At 41.9% G+C, this 14,693-nt stretch overlaps 1 protein-coding gene across 1 annotated transcript; it reads right to left on the reverse strand.

Moving 5' to 3' along the window:
• Positions 1–3,520: 3,520 nt before the first annotated feature.
• On the reverse strand, positions 3,521–13,714 carry IFITM5 (interferon induced transmembrane protein 5). The gene is made up of 2 exons (XM_069738348.1): positions 13,354–13,714; positions 3,521–4,367 (listed from the first exon to the last, which is right to left on the reverse strand). The coding sequence occupies exons 1-2, from the start codon at positions 13,537–13,539 to the stop codon at positions 4,149–4,151; spliced, it is 405 nt and encodes a 134-aa protein (XP_069594449.1). The 5' UTR covers positions 13,540–13,714; the 3' UTR covers positions 3,521–4,148.
• Positions 13,715–14,693: the final 979 nt, after the last annotated feature.

Below are 14,693 nucleotides of genomic sequence, written 5' to 3' on the forward strand. Positions count from 1 at the left end.
ATAGGCAGCATCTCATGAAAACCAGCAGGATTTACAATCAATAACTCGAAGTGTGTTCATGCTCTCATACACCTTATGCAGTTAATAGCCCTCTGTGTCTGTACTGTTACATACTTAGGCAGTTAACTGGCTCATGCAGCTTTACATGAACACCCGAGCCTTAAGGTACCTTCACACTAGACGATATCGCTAGCGATCCGTGACGTTGCAGCGTCCTGGCTAGCGATATCGTTCAGTTTGACAGGCAGCAGCGATCAGGATCCTGCTGTGATGTCGTTGATCGCTGCAGAAAGTCCAGAACTTTATTTGGTCGCTGGACTCCCTGCAGAGATCGCTGAATCGGCGTGTGTGACGCCGATTCAGCGATGTCTTCACTGGTAACCAGGGTAAACATCGGGTTACTAAGCGCAGGGCCGCGCTTAGTAACCCGATGTTTACCCTGGTTACCAGCGTAAAAGTAAAAAAAAACAAACACTACATACTTACCTTCCGCTGTCTGTCCCCGGCGCTCTGCTTCTCTGCCCTGTGAGCGCCGGCCGGCTGTAAAGCATAGCACAGCGGTGACGTCACCGCTGTGCTTTCCGACCGCTGTGCTTACACAGTGCAGGAAAGCACAGCGCCGGAGGACAGACACCGGAATGTAAGTATGTAGTGTTTGTTTTTTTTTACTTTTACGCTGGTAACCAGGGTAAACATCGGGTTACTAAGCGCGGCCCTGCGCTTAGTAACCCGATGTTTACTCTGGTTACCGGCATCGTTGGTCGCTGGAGAGCTGTCTGTGTGATAGCTCTCCAGCGACCAGACAGCGACGCTGCAGCGATCGACATCGTTGTCGGTATCGCTGCAGCATCGCTTAGTGTGACGGTACCTTAACACTATGGCCGGTCCGACTAACTAAAGCAATTGTTACCATCCACCTCTCGTGTCTCCCCTTTTCCTCATAGATTGTAAGCTTGCTATCAGGGCCCTCACTCCTCTTGGTATCTGCTTTGATCTGTGACTATTGTGATGCTGTAATGTCTATTGTCTGTACAAATCCCCTCTATAATTTGTAAAGCGCTGCGGAATATGTTGGCGCTATATAAATAAAATTATTATTATAAGTGTGTTGGTGCCATAGAAAGGTTTGGCATATGAGATATGATTTGGAAAATCCTGAAATGCATCAATAAAAAACAGAGCTCAAAACCAAATGTTAATTATAGGCTGACCCCATTGTGATGTAGGCAGAGTTTTGTTACAAAAAATATATATATGTGTACTGTATATATATATTTTTTTCTTTTCAATTGTATAATACATGTTTATTATAATGTTAAAGGGGTTTTCTGGTTTTGAAAAATAAAAAAGTTTCCCGGCCATTATTTTTTTTTAAGAAAAAGAAGACTGACCTTACTCATCCTCCCCTGGGCCAGCACTGAGTCTCCACCACTGCTGCTTGTGTCTGTTATTGTCTGAAGGCACTGGCATCACGTTGACAGCGCTGCAGCCAAACAGAGAGCTCAGCAGCCTTGAGCAGCTTATGCAGTCAACTCATGCATATTTGCTGAACTCAGTTATTGCCAGCAGCGTCTTCAGACAATAACAGACACCAGGACCAGCGGTGGAGACTCAGTACTGGACCTGGCTGTAGCTTTGTTGACCTGATGTCATCACTGCTGACAATAACAGACACCAGGACCAGCGGTGGAGACTCATTGCTGGACTTGGCTGTAGCTTTGTTGACCTGATGTCATCACTGCATACTATAACAGACACCAGGACCAGCGGTGGAGACTCAGTGCTGGACCTGGCTGTAGCTTTGTTGACCTGATGTCATCACTGCATACTATAACAGACACCAGGACCAGCGGTGGAGACTCAGTGCTGGACCTGGCTGTAGCTTTGTTGACCTGATGTCATCACTGTATACTATAACAGACACCAGGACCAGCGGTGGAGACTCAGTGCTGGACCTGGCTGTAGCTTTGTTGACCTGATGTCATCACTGTATACTATAACAGACACCAGGACCAGCGGTGGAGACTCAGTGCTGGACCTGGCTGTAGCTTAGTTGACCTGATGTCATCACTGCTGACAATAACAGACACCAGGACCAGCGGTGGAGACTCATTGCTGGACTTGGCTGTAGCTTTGTTGACCTGATGTCATCACTGCATACTATAACAGACACCAGGACCAGCGGTGGAGACTCAGTGCTGGACCTGGCTGTAGCTTTGTTGACCTGATGTCATCACTGCATACTATAACAGACACCAGGACCAGCGGTGGAGACTCAGTGCTGGACCTGGCTGTAGCTTTGTTGACCTGATGTCATCACTGTATACTATAACAGACACCAGGACCAGCGGTGGAGACTCAGTGCTGGACCTGGCTGTAGCTTTGTTGACCTGATGTCATCACTGTATACTATAACAGACACCAGGACCAGCGGTGGAGACTCAGTGCTGGACCTGGCTGTAGCTTTGTTGACCTGATGTCATCACTGTATACTATAACAGACACCAGGACCAGCGGTGGAGACTCAGTGCTGGACCTGGCTGTAGCTTTGTTGACCTGATATCATCACTGTATACTATAACAGACACCAGGACCAGCGGTGGAGACTCAGTGCTGGACCTGGCTGTAGCTTTGTTGACCTGATGTCATCACTGTATACTATAACAGACACCAGGACCAGCGGTGGAGACTCAGTGCTGGACCTGGCTGTAGCTTTGTTGATCTGATGTCATCACTGCTAACAATAACAGACAAGGGTAGCAGCAGCGAAGAATTCTGAAGCCAAAGAAGAGGAATTTTCAGAAACTACAAACTCCTTTAATAACTGCAAAATGGAGCTCATCAGAAGTTCAGGTGTTCCTATTCTCCAAGTACTAGAAATATCAAATACTAACTATTGCGCCTTCCCTATGGGTCAGCCTGGTGGCCAGATTAAGCTCCGTTACCTGCACTGCTGGTTTCTACACTGGGACATTGATATTTTACTCATTCTGTTGTAGATTACTAATTTTTCACTGAGAATTTTGGCCTGAAAGGTCTATTTGTCTTTAAAAGTTTACTTAAAGGGTAAGCTAAACTTTAACAGATTGCAATGTCTGTTTGTGATATACTAACCTCTAAAAACATGGTTCCAAAATATTTATGCAACATTGTTGAAAATGTCAAAGGGGTCATTTGGTTTAGAAAAATGTGGAATTCTAACATATTAGATGGGAGTTCCATGTTTAGGGCTTTCATCTGTTTAAAAGAGTGAAGAGTAAGTAAAAAGGATATCTCTTGCCCTGGAGAACCCAATACATTTATATTACAAGGACAGACCACAATCTATATTTTTTATGCTGTGGAACTGTAGAGATATTCTAACACGACCCACAAATTAAAGCTCATTTCTTGAGGTTCTAACAGTAGGACATCCTATCATAAGTTTATTGTTGGAGATCCTTCAAACAAAAAAGGTACATTCCAAAGTGGACCCCCATGTTACAACTAGATCATAACTAACAGCAATAACTTACAAAACTCCAAATTATACATTTTATTAGAAGATAAGTATGATATATGAAAGCAATAGTCTTGATAACACCACCGATGATTCGTTGAACTTATCGGTAATGTGACGTCATATCTTCTTATGTAATAACCATCTTCTTAGTTGGAAAAATAGTTCATGTTCTTCTCATTGTCCATTGTCTTGCTTTGTCATATACTAAATATCTTAATATCTTGTGAACTTGACTTAATCAGTACTATTTGGGGATTCCCTTGACCATGTTGGCTGAGACATTACCTTCTGTCCATGTTCTTCTCATTGTCCATTGTCATATACTACGGTAAATATGTTATTATCTTGTGAACTTGGCTGAGACATTACCTTTTAATCTGACCACAGTTAGTATGAGCCTTATCCTGTACTGAAGAGGCTAGAAGAGGAAGAAAAACCCAATATAAAATAAGGAGTTCAGCCTTGGACTTCATTTATGAAGGAACTACCAAATCAAAGTGCAGTCTTATTATGTGTAATTGTTCTCGCGAAGAACAAGTGAGGTTCTTTTAGGGTTGTTCCAACAGTCAATGCCATGAATATCAATAATCGCTTGACCTTCCAATATGTTATTTCATCAGCGTGTAATACTCGCTTTTCACCTTTTTCAGTCATCATCTGTATTGCCCAAGTAACTTCGAAGGCTGAAGAAGTCAAGAGATGCATTTACCACCTGTGACAAGTGCACAATGCCTGTAATCACCAGAGCCAGTATAAAAGCGGGCAGAGCAATGTTCCAGACTGTAGCCAGGATATTGTAACAACGTGCCTTCCGACCATAGCGTCGAGCGGCCAGTTCATTCCCTTGCACCCTCTGGTCTCGTGCCTAGAAAAGAGGACATAGATCATCATCATGAAACATTAAGATGCAAGGATCACTCTGTACCTCACTGCAGACCTTGTAGTCATCACTTCCATGTGTGCTTCTGCTGACTTAAGTTTGGAAAGAAGAAACTAATGGAAAGGAGACACACAAAGGCCTGCATAGGAGGTGCATACACAACACGGTAGTATATTTTTATCCAAACTATTGGAAAAGGTAATAGACTAAATTCAGCATGAATACCCAGACATACTTTCAGAGAGAATTATCAAAAACTTCACAGTACAAAGCTCTGGGTGCTACAGGTATGTACTGACCATTACTAATAAGTCATAACTTTTACTTATAGTATAGGATATACTTGGCACACTCGTATGGGTCTGATGCAAAAAAGTGTTTATTATATACATACAGTATTCAAACGTTTCGGTCTACCAAGGACCTTCATCAGTGTGCTCTATGGAGAGCTGAAAAAGGGTTAAAGCATAGACCCTTGGAAGTGATATTGCATCTATGGAGAGCTGAAAAAGGGGGTATAAAGCATAAATCCTTAGGAATGATATTGCATCAAGATAGTAGGATAAACAGGGGATCCTGAAATAGAGGGCTCTAAACCAGCCGATCGAGCCTTAGAGGAGGCTATGGAGAGAGTAGACGGACGCGGTATCCACCGCAGGTCGCAGGAACTGAACTATCTTGATGCAATATCATTCCTAAGGGTCTATGCTTTATACCCCCTTTTTCAGCTCTCCATAGATGCAATATTACTCCTAAGGGTCTATGCTTTATACCCCCTTTTTCAGCTCTCCATAGATGCAATATCACTCCTAAGGGTCTATGCTTTAACCCTTTTTCTGCTCTCCATAGAGCACACTGATGAAGGTCCTTGGTTGACCGAAACGTTTGAATACTGTATGTATATAATAAACACTTTTTTGCATCAGACCCATACGAGTGTGCCAAGTATATCCTATACTACACTTCAAGGTCTGGGCACCTACTTCTTCGGCACCTCCACCCTTGGGCTGTGCTTATCATCTACTCTACCATAACTTTTACTTATGTCGGGCTGCTCTGTCGACAAGACATGACTGCCGACGGCATCCTGACCCTGACTGACAGCCGGTTTCCTGCAGTTAGGTAGCGGGGAGCCGACTGTCAATCAGGATGACATTGGCATTCATGCCTCACCAATAGAGCAGAGCGGAAGACAAGCAGCTGCCCTGTGGATGTGACACCAATGAAAGCGGCAGAATCACAGTCAGGAGCGGTCTGTGACTGCTCTGAGCTGGTAGATACCGGAGACGGGCAGGACGTGCAGGTAACTAGCAACTACCTGACTGTTAGTTCTTAGGCTCATGATAAAAAAAAAATAAGACAGCCCTGAATAATCCCTTTATAAGGTAAATTTTATTAATAATTGCCAGTACTTATAAAGACCACTCAAAGTTTAATTAGTGTGATAATATTGGATCTAAAATTCCGGTAGCCATGAATTAACCTGGTATTTAAATTGTATTTTGAACATCTTGTGTAGTCTATTTTTACTCCAAAAATCACTAGTTTCTGTTGCGGGAAAGCCAACCAAGAATGAACACTCAGTTCAAGGTGCCAACAATAATTCAAAGGTTCCACATTGAAAACATCAGCACATGCTAACTAGCTCATTGTATAGTGAGTATTACTACTGGTGTTTAGTGCAATAGCCAGTAAATGTTGGGTAAAATATGGTGGAAAATATGCTAGAGACAACAAAAATAATAAATGCTCAGATTATAGATACGGTAGTTTTCCACTGTAGGGAAATATTAAAAAAAATTATATTTGCCTTGCTTAAAATGTTATTCACAGGATTGTAAGTTATCCATATTATCCCCTGTCCATTGGACAACATGGGGCTCCACAGCCATAAGGGGGCTTGGTAGAGCCATCTTGAATTGAGTGGAGGTGCGCATGCTCGACCTCGACTCCATTGAATGTTTAAATGAGAAAACAGAGTACAGTATGTGGCTATTTCGGACAGTCCCATAGACAATGAATATAGGCTGAGGATACGTACTTCCGCTTCATTCAAGGCGGTGCTCTGGAAAGCAAGGTTCAGGAACCCTACTCTCCGAATCAGTAGGGATTCTAGCAGGCGGAACCCCAGCAATCTAGAAGTTACCCCTATACTATGGATAGGTGATAACACTCTGAACATAACCCTTTTAAGTTTTTTTTTATGATTTACTCAAAAGCTAAGATTGCAGAATATCTACAATACATCAAAAGAGTCACCCCAACCCCTTCCCACTGCGGACACTTTGTTGTTTTTTTTCTCATCTTCTTCCAAGAGAAAAAGAACTAGACATGCCCTGTGCATGTACATTGGATGTCGTTAGAGAGGTTGTCCTATCAACATGAGCCCTTTTTATATTTATTTGGCCCACTGATCAGCTGATTTTCACAAGTTTGGTTTCTGGAACCCCTCGACAAACAAATAATGTCATTGTAAAATTGTGGCCAGGCAAACGTCTCTCAGGTAGCAGTGATTGTAGTATAGTGTTACACGCTGGCCAGACAAATGAATGGCCACCTACGTGGGCAAGCTAAGTGAAAGCTGTTTTTTATTAGAGCCAGTGGATCCTTGAGCACATCTGGATCCTGACAAATTAGGGCCCTCGATGGTTTCTTTTGAAGATCACTTTGAAGTCAATGATTACTAGGTTCTTTTGTGTCTGCAGTTATGTGTCCTAAAATTTACAACTCTTGCTCGAAATAGGTTTTCTTATTGGCACCATTGATTTCTGGTGAACCAACGATGTGAGTCTTCTGCCCTCCATGGCAATTACAAGAGAGGGGATGCACCTTGTGCCTTCTACGTGGGTCACACTGGAAAATACAGAGCGTTCTCCCCCGGAATTCTAGAAGATTGCTAGTTGGTTAAAAGATATAGCCACAAAATGACAGAGAAGCAAAACCAGAGGACAACCCACTGATGTAAGAAAAGTTGTTCTGATCCACTGGACCATATTATTCACATGCCACTGAAGTTGCTAAATATGATGTTTTTTTTTATTGTTCATTGGGTTTCTTTTTTCATCAATTTACAAGTAATAATAATAATAATATAGAAAAATGCACAAATGATAATAAGTAAACATGAGAAAGGCAAAACTGAAAACTCAGAATAGTTACCAAATTAACAGCAGAAGTGTTTTCTATGGTTTGTAGGCAAGAAATGAAATGACAACAGCCACTGGAAATGAGGCTAAAATACCCGTCTCAAGATCTCAAAATGTTTTTTTTTTAATAGTACCGTATAACTTATAGTATAACGTAAAGGAAATTCCTCCTCTGGTGTGAAGTAAAGACCATGGACAACTCGAGATGTCGGAGTAATGAAGGAGAAATCACGTCATATTGTATAAGACCATCACAGTGTAGAAATTATGTCAAAAAATAAAGTGCACCTATTTGGTAAATGTGGGTCCTAAAATGGGTTTCATCCTAGCTTACTTCGATGAAAAGTGATCTGTCTGTATACTGCACTTAGAAAAAAATAGTTATTAATCATTTTCCTTCCTTTGACCCCACTTCTGGATTTAGGTGCAAGAACTGCATCAAGTGCTCCTGCGCCATTGTGTCCAGGTGGAGGTTTAGCAATTAGATTTTCTCTTTTCTTTAGGCCTTGTTCGAATGACAGTCAGTCATTTTTCAGATGCACAAAAATGGAACAGATTTCATGAGTGTTTTGGGTCCAATTTTCATGAGTATTTGATCATTGTCAGTTTGGACCATCAGTGATTTTCTCATATCTACTATATAATTGTCTAAGGGTCACTTCCGTCAGTCCTTCTGTCTGTCTGTCTGTCACGGTTATTCATTCGCTCATTGGTCTCGGCAGCTGCCTGTCATGGCTGCTGCGACCAATCAACGATGGGCACAGTCCGGAAGAAAATGGCCGCTCCTTACTCCCCGCAGTCAGTGCCTGTTGCCCGCATACTTCCCTCCGGTCACCGCTAACACAGGGTCATGTGACCACGACGTCATCACAGGCCCTGCGCGCCTGCGCTAGAAAGACCTGCCATGACGTCACGGTCATGTGACCGCGACGTCATCACATGTCCTGTGATCATACCAACCCTGGGACCAGAAGCTGCCGTGGACTATAAGGGGCCCTCGGAAAGGTGAGTATATGGTTATTTTTTATTTTTTAAACTGTGACAAACCTGGCTGGGCAATATACTACGTAGCTGGGCAATATACTACGTGGCTCTGTGCTGTATGCTACGTCGCTGTGCAATATACTACTAGGCTCTGTGCTGTAAACTACGTCACTGGGCAATATAGTACGTGGCTGCGCAATATACTACGTCACTAGGCAATATACTACGTCACTGGGCAATATACTACGTGGCTGGGCAATATACTACGTCACTGGGCAATATACTACGTGGCTGGGCAATATACTACGTGGCTGGCCAATATACTACGTGACTGGGCAATATACTACGTCACTAGGCAATATACTACGTCACTGGGCAATATACTACGTGGCTGGGCAATATACTACGTCACTGGGCAATATACTACGTGGCTGGGCAATATACGTGGCTGGGCAATATACTACGTTGTTGGGCAATATACTACATTGCTTGGCAATATACTACATGGCTGGGCAATATACTACGTGGCTGGGCAATATCCTACGTGGCTGGGCAATATCCTACGTGGCTGTGCAATATACTACGTGGTAGGGCAATATACTACGTGACTGGGCAATATACTACGTCGCTGGGCAATATACTACGTGGGCTGGGCAATATACTACGTGACTGTGCAATATACTACGTGGCTGGGCAATATACTACATCGCTGGGCAATATACTACGTGGCTGGGCAATATCCTACGTGGCTGGGCAATATCCTACGTGGCTGTGCAATATACTACATCGCTTGGCAATATACTACGTGACTGTGCAATATACTACGTGGTAGGGCAATATACTACGTGACTGGGCAATATACTACGTCGCTGGGCAATATACTACGTGGGCTGGGCAATATACTACGTGGCTCTGTGCTGTATGCTACGTCGCTGTGCAATATACTACTAGGCTCTGTGCTGTAAACTACGTCACTGGGCAATATAGTACATGGCTGCGCAATATACTACGTCACTAGGCAATATACTACGTCACTGGGCAATATACTACGTGGCTGGGCAATATACTACGTCACTGGGCAATATACTACGTGGCTGGGCAATATACTACGTGGCTGGGCAATATACTACATTGTTGGGCAATATACTACATTGCTGGGCAATATACTACATGGCTGGGCAATATACTACGTGGCTGGGCAATATCCTACGTGGCTGGGCAATATCCTACGTGGCTGTGCAATATACTACGTGGTAGGGCAATATACTACGTGACTGGGCAATATACTACGTCGCTGGGCAATATACTACTTGGGCTGGGCAATATACTACGTGACTGTGCAATATACTACGTGGCTGGGCAATATACTACATCGCTGGGCAATATACTACGTGGCTGGGCAATATACTACGTGGCTGGGCAATATCCTACGTGGCTGGGCAATATCCTACGTGGCTGTGCAATATACTACATCGCTTGGCAATATACTACGTGACTGTGCAATATACTACGTGGTAGGGCAATATACTACGTGACTGGGCAATATACTACGTCGCTGGGCAATATACTACGTGGGCTGGGCAATATACTACGTGACTGTGCAATATACTACGTGGCTGGGCAATATACTACGTGGGCTGGGCAATATACTACGTGACTGTGCAATATACTACGTGGCTGGGCAATATACTACATCGCTGGGCAATATACTACGTGGCTGGGCAATATACTACATCGCTGGGCAATATACTACGTGACTGGGCAATATACTACGTGGTAGGGCAATATACTACGTGGCTGGGCAATATACTACGTGACTGGGCAATATACTACGTGACTATACAATATCCTCCTCACATGTAAAGCGCCATGGAAAAAATGGCGCTATAACAATAAATAATAATAATAATAATAATAATAATACAATATACTACATCGCTGTGCAATATACTACGTGACTGGGCAATATACTACCTGGCTGGGCAATATACTACGTGACTGGGCAATATAGTACGTGACTGGGCAATATACTACATGGCTGGGCAATATACTACGTGGACATGCATATTCTAGAATACCCGATGCGTTAGAATCGGGCCACCATCTAGTGGATAAATAAATGACAATGCTTCTCCTCTGATCCTTTGCAATATTAATCAACGACAGCACAAGGATTGTTCTCTGATGCCATCTGTGTGCTGTCCCATTTTTTAGGCAAAAATTAGGGGTCTGTTTTTTGTTGTAAGTGAGAAAAAAATATATCAGTGTTTGGTCAGTGTGTCAGTTTTTACCATCAGAATTTCATCATTTTTTTCCGTATGCAAAAGAAAAAAAAACTGATAGAGATTTTGCATGTTTTCCCAGCAGCCAGACAGTGAAAAGCGGGCAGCACACAGATGCCATTCGGGGCTATCTGAGTTTTTCAAGGACCCATAGACTTGCATTGGTGAGTTTGATCTAAAACTCGGATCAGAAACTTGGTTTGCAAAAAAACGCATACATGTGAACAGTTCCATAACCTATAGTGTGTAAGGGTGAAAAATCTGTGATAAATATGCATAGAACACATGCGTGCAACACACTGATTTTGGAATTACAGTATGTGTTACGGGGTATAGTTTGGGTGATTTAGTAAAAACACACACGTTTTTCATACAATTTGGAAAACATTGCCAGGGATCCAACAACGCACCAAAAGTGCTAAAAACAAAACACAAAAAGTGCATTCTTTGTACTAAGTGTTCTATTTCTCAGTTGATTTACAGACAACATCTGAACGCAGCGCTCTTTGCTGCAAAAAAATGCCAATTTTTTTTTTTTTTTTGCTAATACTTGGATTGGAGCATTGTAGGGGTCTATTTGCCTCTCTATTTCTCAGACACTTTTTCTAGTCATACTGTTAAAAAAAACGGACAGCACTGGGACCAATGTTATTCAATGAAGCATGTTATCACTGATTTAATCTGCCTGTGAAAAAAACAAAGCATGCATGATCTTCCTACGAAAATCGGATGAGACTCACCCATTCATACAAGTCTATGAATGGGAGAAAAAAAAGCAGATGCCAAACAGAGACACAGTATAACATCTGATATTTACGGATAAATTGCAATTCTGTAACATAGGAAGCAGTACAAGATTAATACTGCGGAGTAACAAATGGATTGTATACGGATGACAAGTGAGAAAAAATGTCAACCCACTTTTCTGGATGCAACTCGGAACTATTTCTTATACTGTCGAGTGACCCCAGCCTTATACTCATCTTTCATCAATGAACTTCTGTGTATATGAATTATGTATATTTAAAAAAGATAACACAGTATATTTCTATACATCTCAGCTCCTGATCTTTCTCAATTGTATCATTAGTAGATTTAAGTGCTACACAAAGAGCACTCTGCGTATGTCATTTCCCCCCCCCCCCCCCCCCGCAGTCCTGTAGGCTATTCATATCAGACAAAAATTGGGGCCAAATCACTTATACGACTGGGTGAGACATTGGCCTACACCCTACAATCCCTGCAGCGCTACCATAAGAAAAATAAAAGTGTAACTGGTAGTTTATAAAGCTTTGGACACTAATCAGTGACAATCCAAAACAAAGGGGCACCGCACTCAGCCGATCACTTCTGCACCGTTGTTTTACCGATTGATGGAGGTCTCAGCCCCGAAACCCACTAACATGTCTCTGTAAGCAAAAAGTTTTAAAAAAAAGACAGCTATACAATTACATGTACAACATATGAAAAAGCTCCTAAATAACGACCCTGTCCCGTTTCCTGCCCCCAGTATTACCGCCCAACTTTACCATAGGTGCCCGTACATGGCCAACAAATCATAAGCAGACTATAGAAAAAAAAATGATCCTGCCTATAGAACTGGCCTCCTCAATGCTGATTACTAATTACACAAAATCCCCATCCTACACCCATAATTAGTAGAGTTTCGGGTCATGTTGGATGATATTGAGTACAGCACAATTTTTTTTTCCTTAGAAGCAATCTGCTCCCTTCCAGTCAACGACTGCTTGTAATCTGCCAGATGATGAGAAGCAAAATCGAAATTATGAATGTAAGGAATAATCTCCAAACTGTAGTCATTTCCCTGTCAGATTATAATATTGTATCTGCAGCTCATCCTTGGGTTCATTAGCATTTAACCCCTGACAGATGACATTGGGGTCTCAATAGTGTTTTGTTTTCCAACAGCCATGTCCAAAAAGGCAGTCGTCCGGACATTTTGGGTAACATTCGGCAAAACTGTCCATTTGCCTATTTGATGGTGCCCAAATAATTTCATTTATTAGACATTTTAGACATTTTTTAAATTTACGTTGACAATTATAAAGTCATATTTAAGACCATTGAGTCAATTTTTTTGGCCAAACTTTCTAGCACACGTATGCACCACTGATAAGAAGACATAAAAACCACATTTATTGGGTTATATATATATATATATATATATATATATATATATATATATGTATATTTCTTGATAAATGTGGTTTTTATATCTTCTTACAAGTGGTGCATATGTGCGCTAGAAAGTTTGGCTAAAAATTAGGCCCAAATGGTCATAACTATATATGACTTTTATAATTGTCAAGGTAGGTTTAAAAATGCCAAACAAGTCCAATTACTTGGACACAAGACTGCCACCTTTGCTTAGTATAACTCCATTAAAATGTAGGGTTACAGAATGAGTAATCATAGTAAACCACATTTACACCAGCCAGAGTTACCATTTCTGGGTTATAACAGTGACCCCTCTAATAGCCCCTCTAATAACCCCTCTAATAACCCCTCTAATAACCCCTTTCCTCCATTTTCTCTCACCTTGACAGAGTAGACCAATGCCATGAATCCCAGACAGAAGAGGTTCAGGTAGACCGTGTTACACAAAGACCAGAGCAGATGATCTCTCATAGTTGGAGGGGCTCCAACATCTACAACAGTATGGGCATTATCTGGCTTGTTGGGGTGGGTCATAAAAATATCTTCACGGGGATAGGAGGTGTCCATATCTGGCAAAGAGACGAGTTATTGGGGGCCAAGAAAAAGATTGTGTGAAAGGATGGATTAGAAGGAAGTGACAGGACTGTGCAGGTATTAGATGCCTGAGAGATGTAGGTAAGGCAGAAGTAGAAATGGTGCAGAGACAGAAGATGATGTAGGAAAAGCTGCCGTCTGGGAAGAGAATAAATGTCAGACATGTCCCCTTTATAAACATCACTACACAGGCAATGTCTGTCCCCTCCCTGCCTCTATTATAGGGTCCCTTTCACTACATACTCATTTTGGTCACCCTGTAGCTGTTTTTTGCCTTTTCTGTTTGCTGAGCCCGCCCAAGCTTAGATTTGTTTTTCTCATTCTGATGCAACTTATTTTAAAGGGATGGTGCCATAAAAATACAATTTTCAACATAAAAAATACAATTTTCAACAATTGAAAAAAATGTAAAATATTAAAGTTTGATTTTTTTTTTTAATGTATTTTTTTATATGAAAAATTATTTTAAAAGGTTTGGTATTTCCATATTTGAACACTAGGAGGAGCAGCTGCTAAAATTTGCCTAGTGTACAACTAGCTCACATTCTGACGGCAGAAAATCGGATCAAATTCAAGACGATTTTCTGAGCTGAGAGAACATATGGTTGTTCGACCTTAACCTTACAGACAGGAATAGTCACTATGCCCAATGAGTACGGGACGAAAGGCTTGCATTTTCAAGTCTACATTTTTAAATACAAAAAAACCCCTAAGAATAAAATTGGCAGATATAAAAACAACTGCACATACAGTATATGTGTATAAAAGTGATAAAAAGTATACGTGATGTCATGATCCAGGTCGAGGTTTGCATCTTGCTTTTCCTTCCCCGTCCTGGTTATGGTGGGGTTAACCCCTGCCTCTCTTTGGTTAGTGGGTGGCTATTTATTGGTGCCACTCCTGGTAGCATTTGTCAGTGATAGTTCCAGTCCCTGGCTTGAGCAGCTGACCCGTATACCCTAGTGATCCTTCTGCATATGACTACCCATATTTGTGCTTGACCCATTCCCTATCCCTGACTTAGTGTGTGGTGGTTTCCTACAGTGTATGACTTGGCTTGTATTCTGAACCCTGCCTCCTACTTTCCGTCTCTGTTACTACCTTTCCCATCCGGCTTTGACTTTCTG

Source organism: Ranitomeya imitator, chromosome 9 (genome assembly GCF_032444005.1).
Source record: "Ranitomeya imitator isolate aRanImi1 chromosome 9, aRanImi1.pri, whole genome shotgun sequence".
In the NCBI taxonomy this organism is placed as follows: domain Eukaryota; kingdom Metazoa; phylum Chordata; class Amphibia; order Anura; family Dendrobatidae; genus Ranitomeya; species Ranitomeya imitator.

Coding starts and splice junctions, on each gene's coding strand:
- IFITM5 (XM_069738348.1), bottom strand. CDS start 13,539: ATGGACACCTCCTATCCCCGTGAAGATATTTTTATGACCCACCCCAAC. Junction 4,368..13,353: donor CATTGGTCTACTCTGTCAAG/GTGAGAGAAAAT, acceptor CCTCTTTTCTAG/GCACGAGACCAGAGGGTGCA.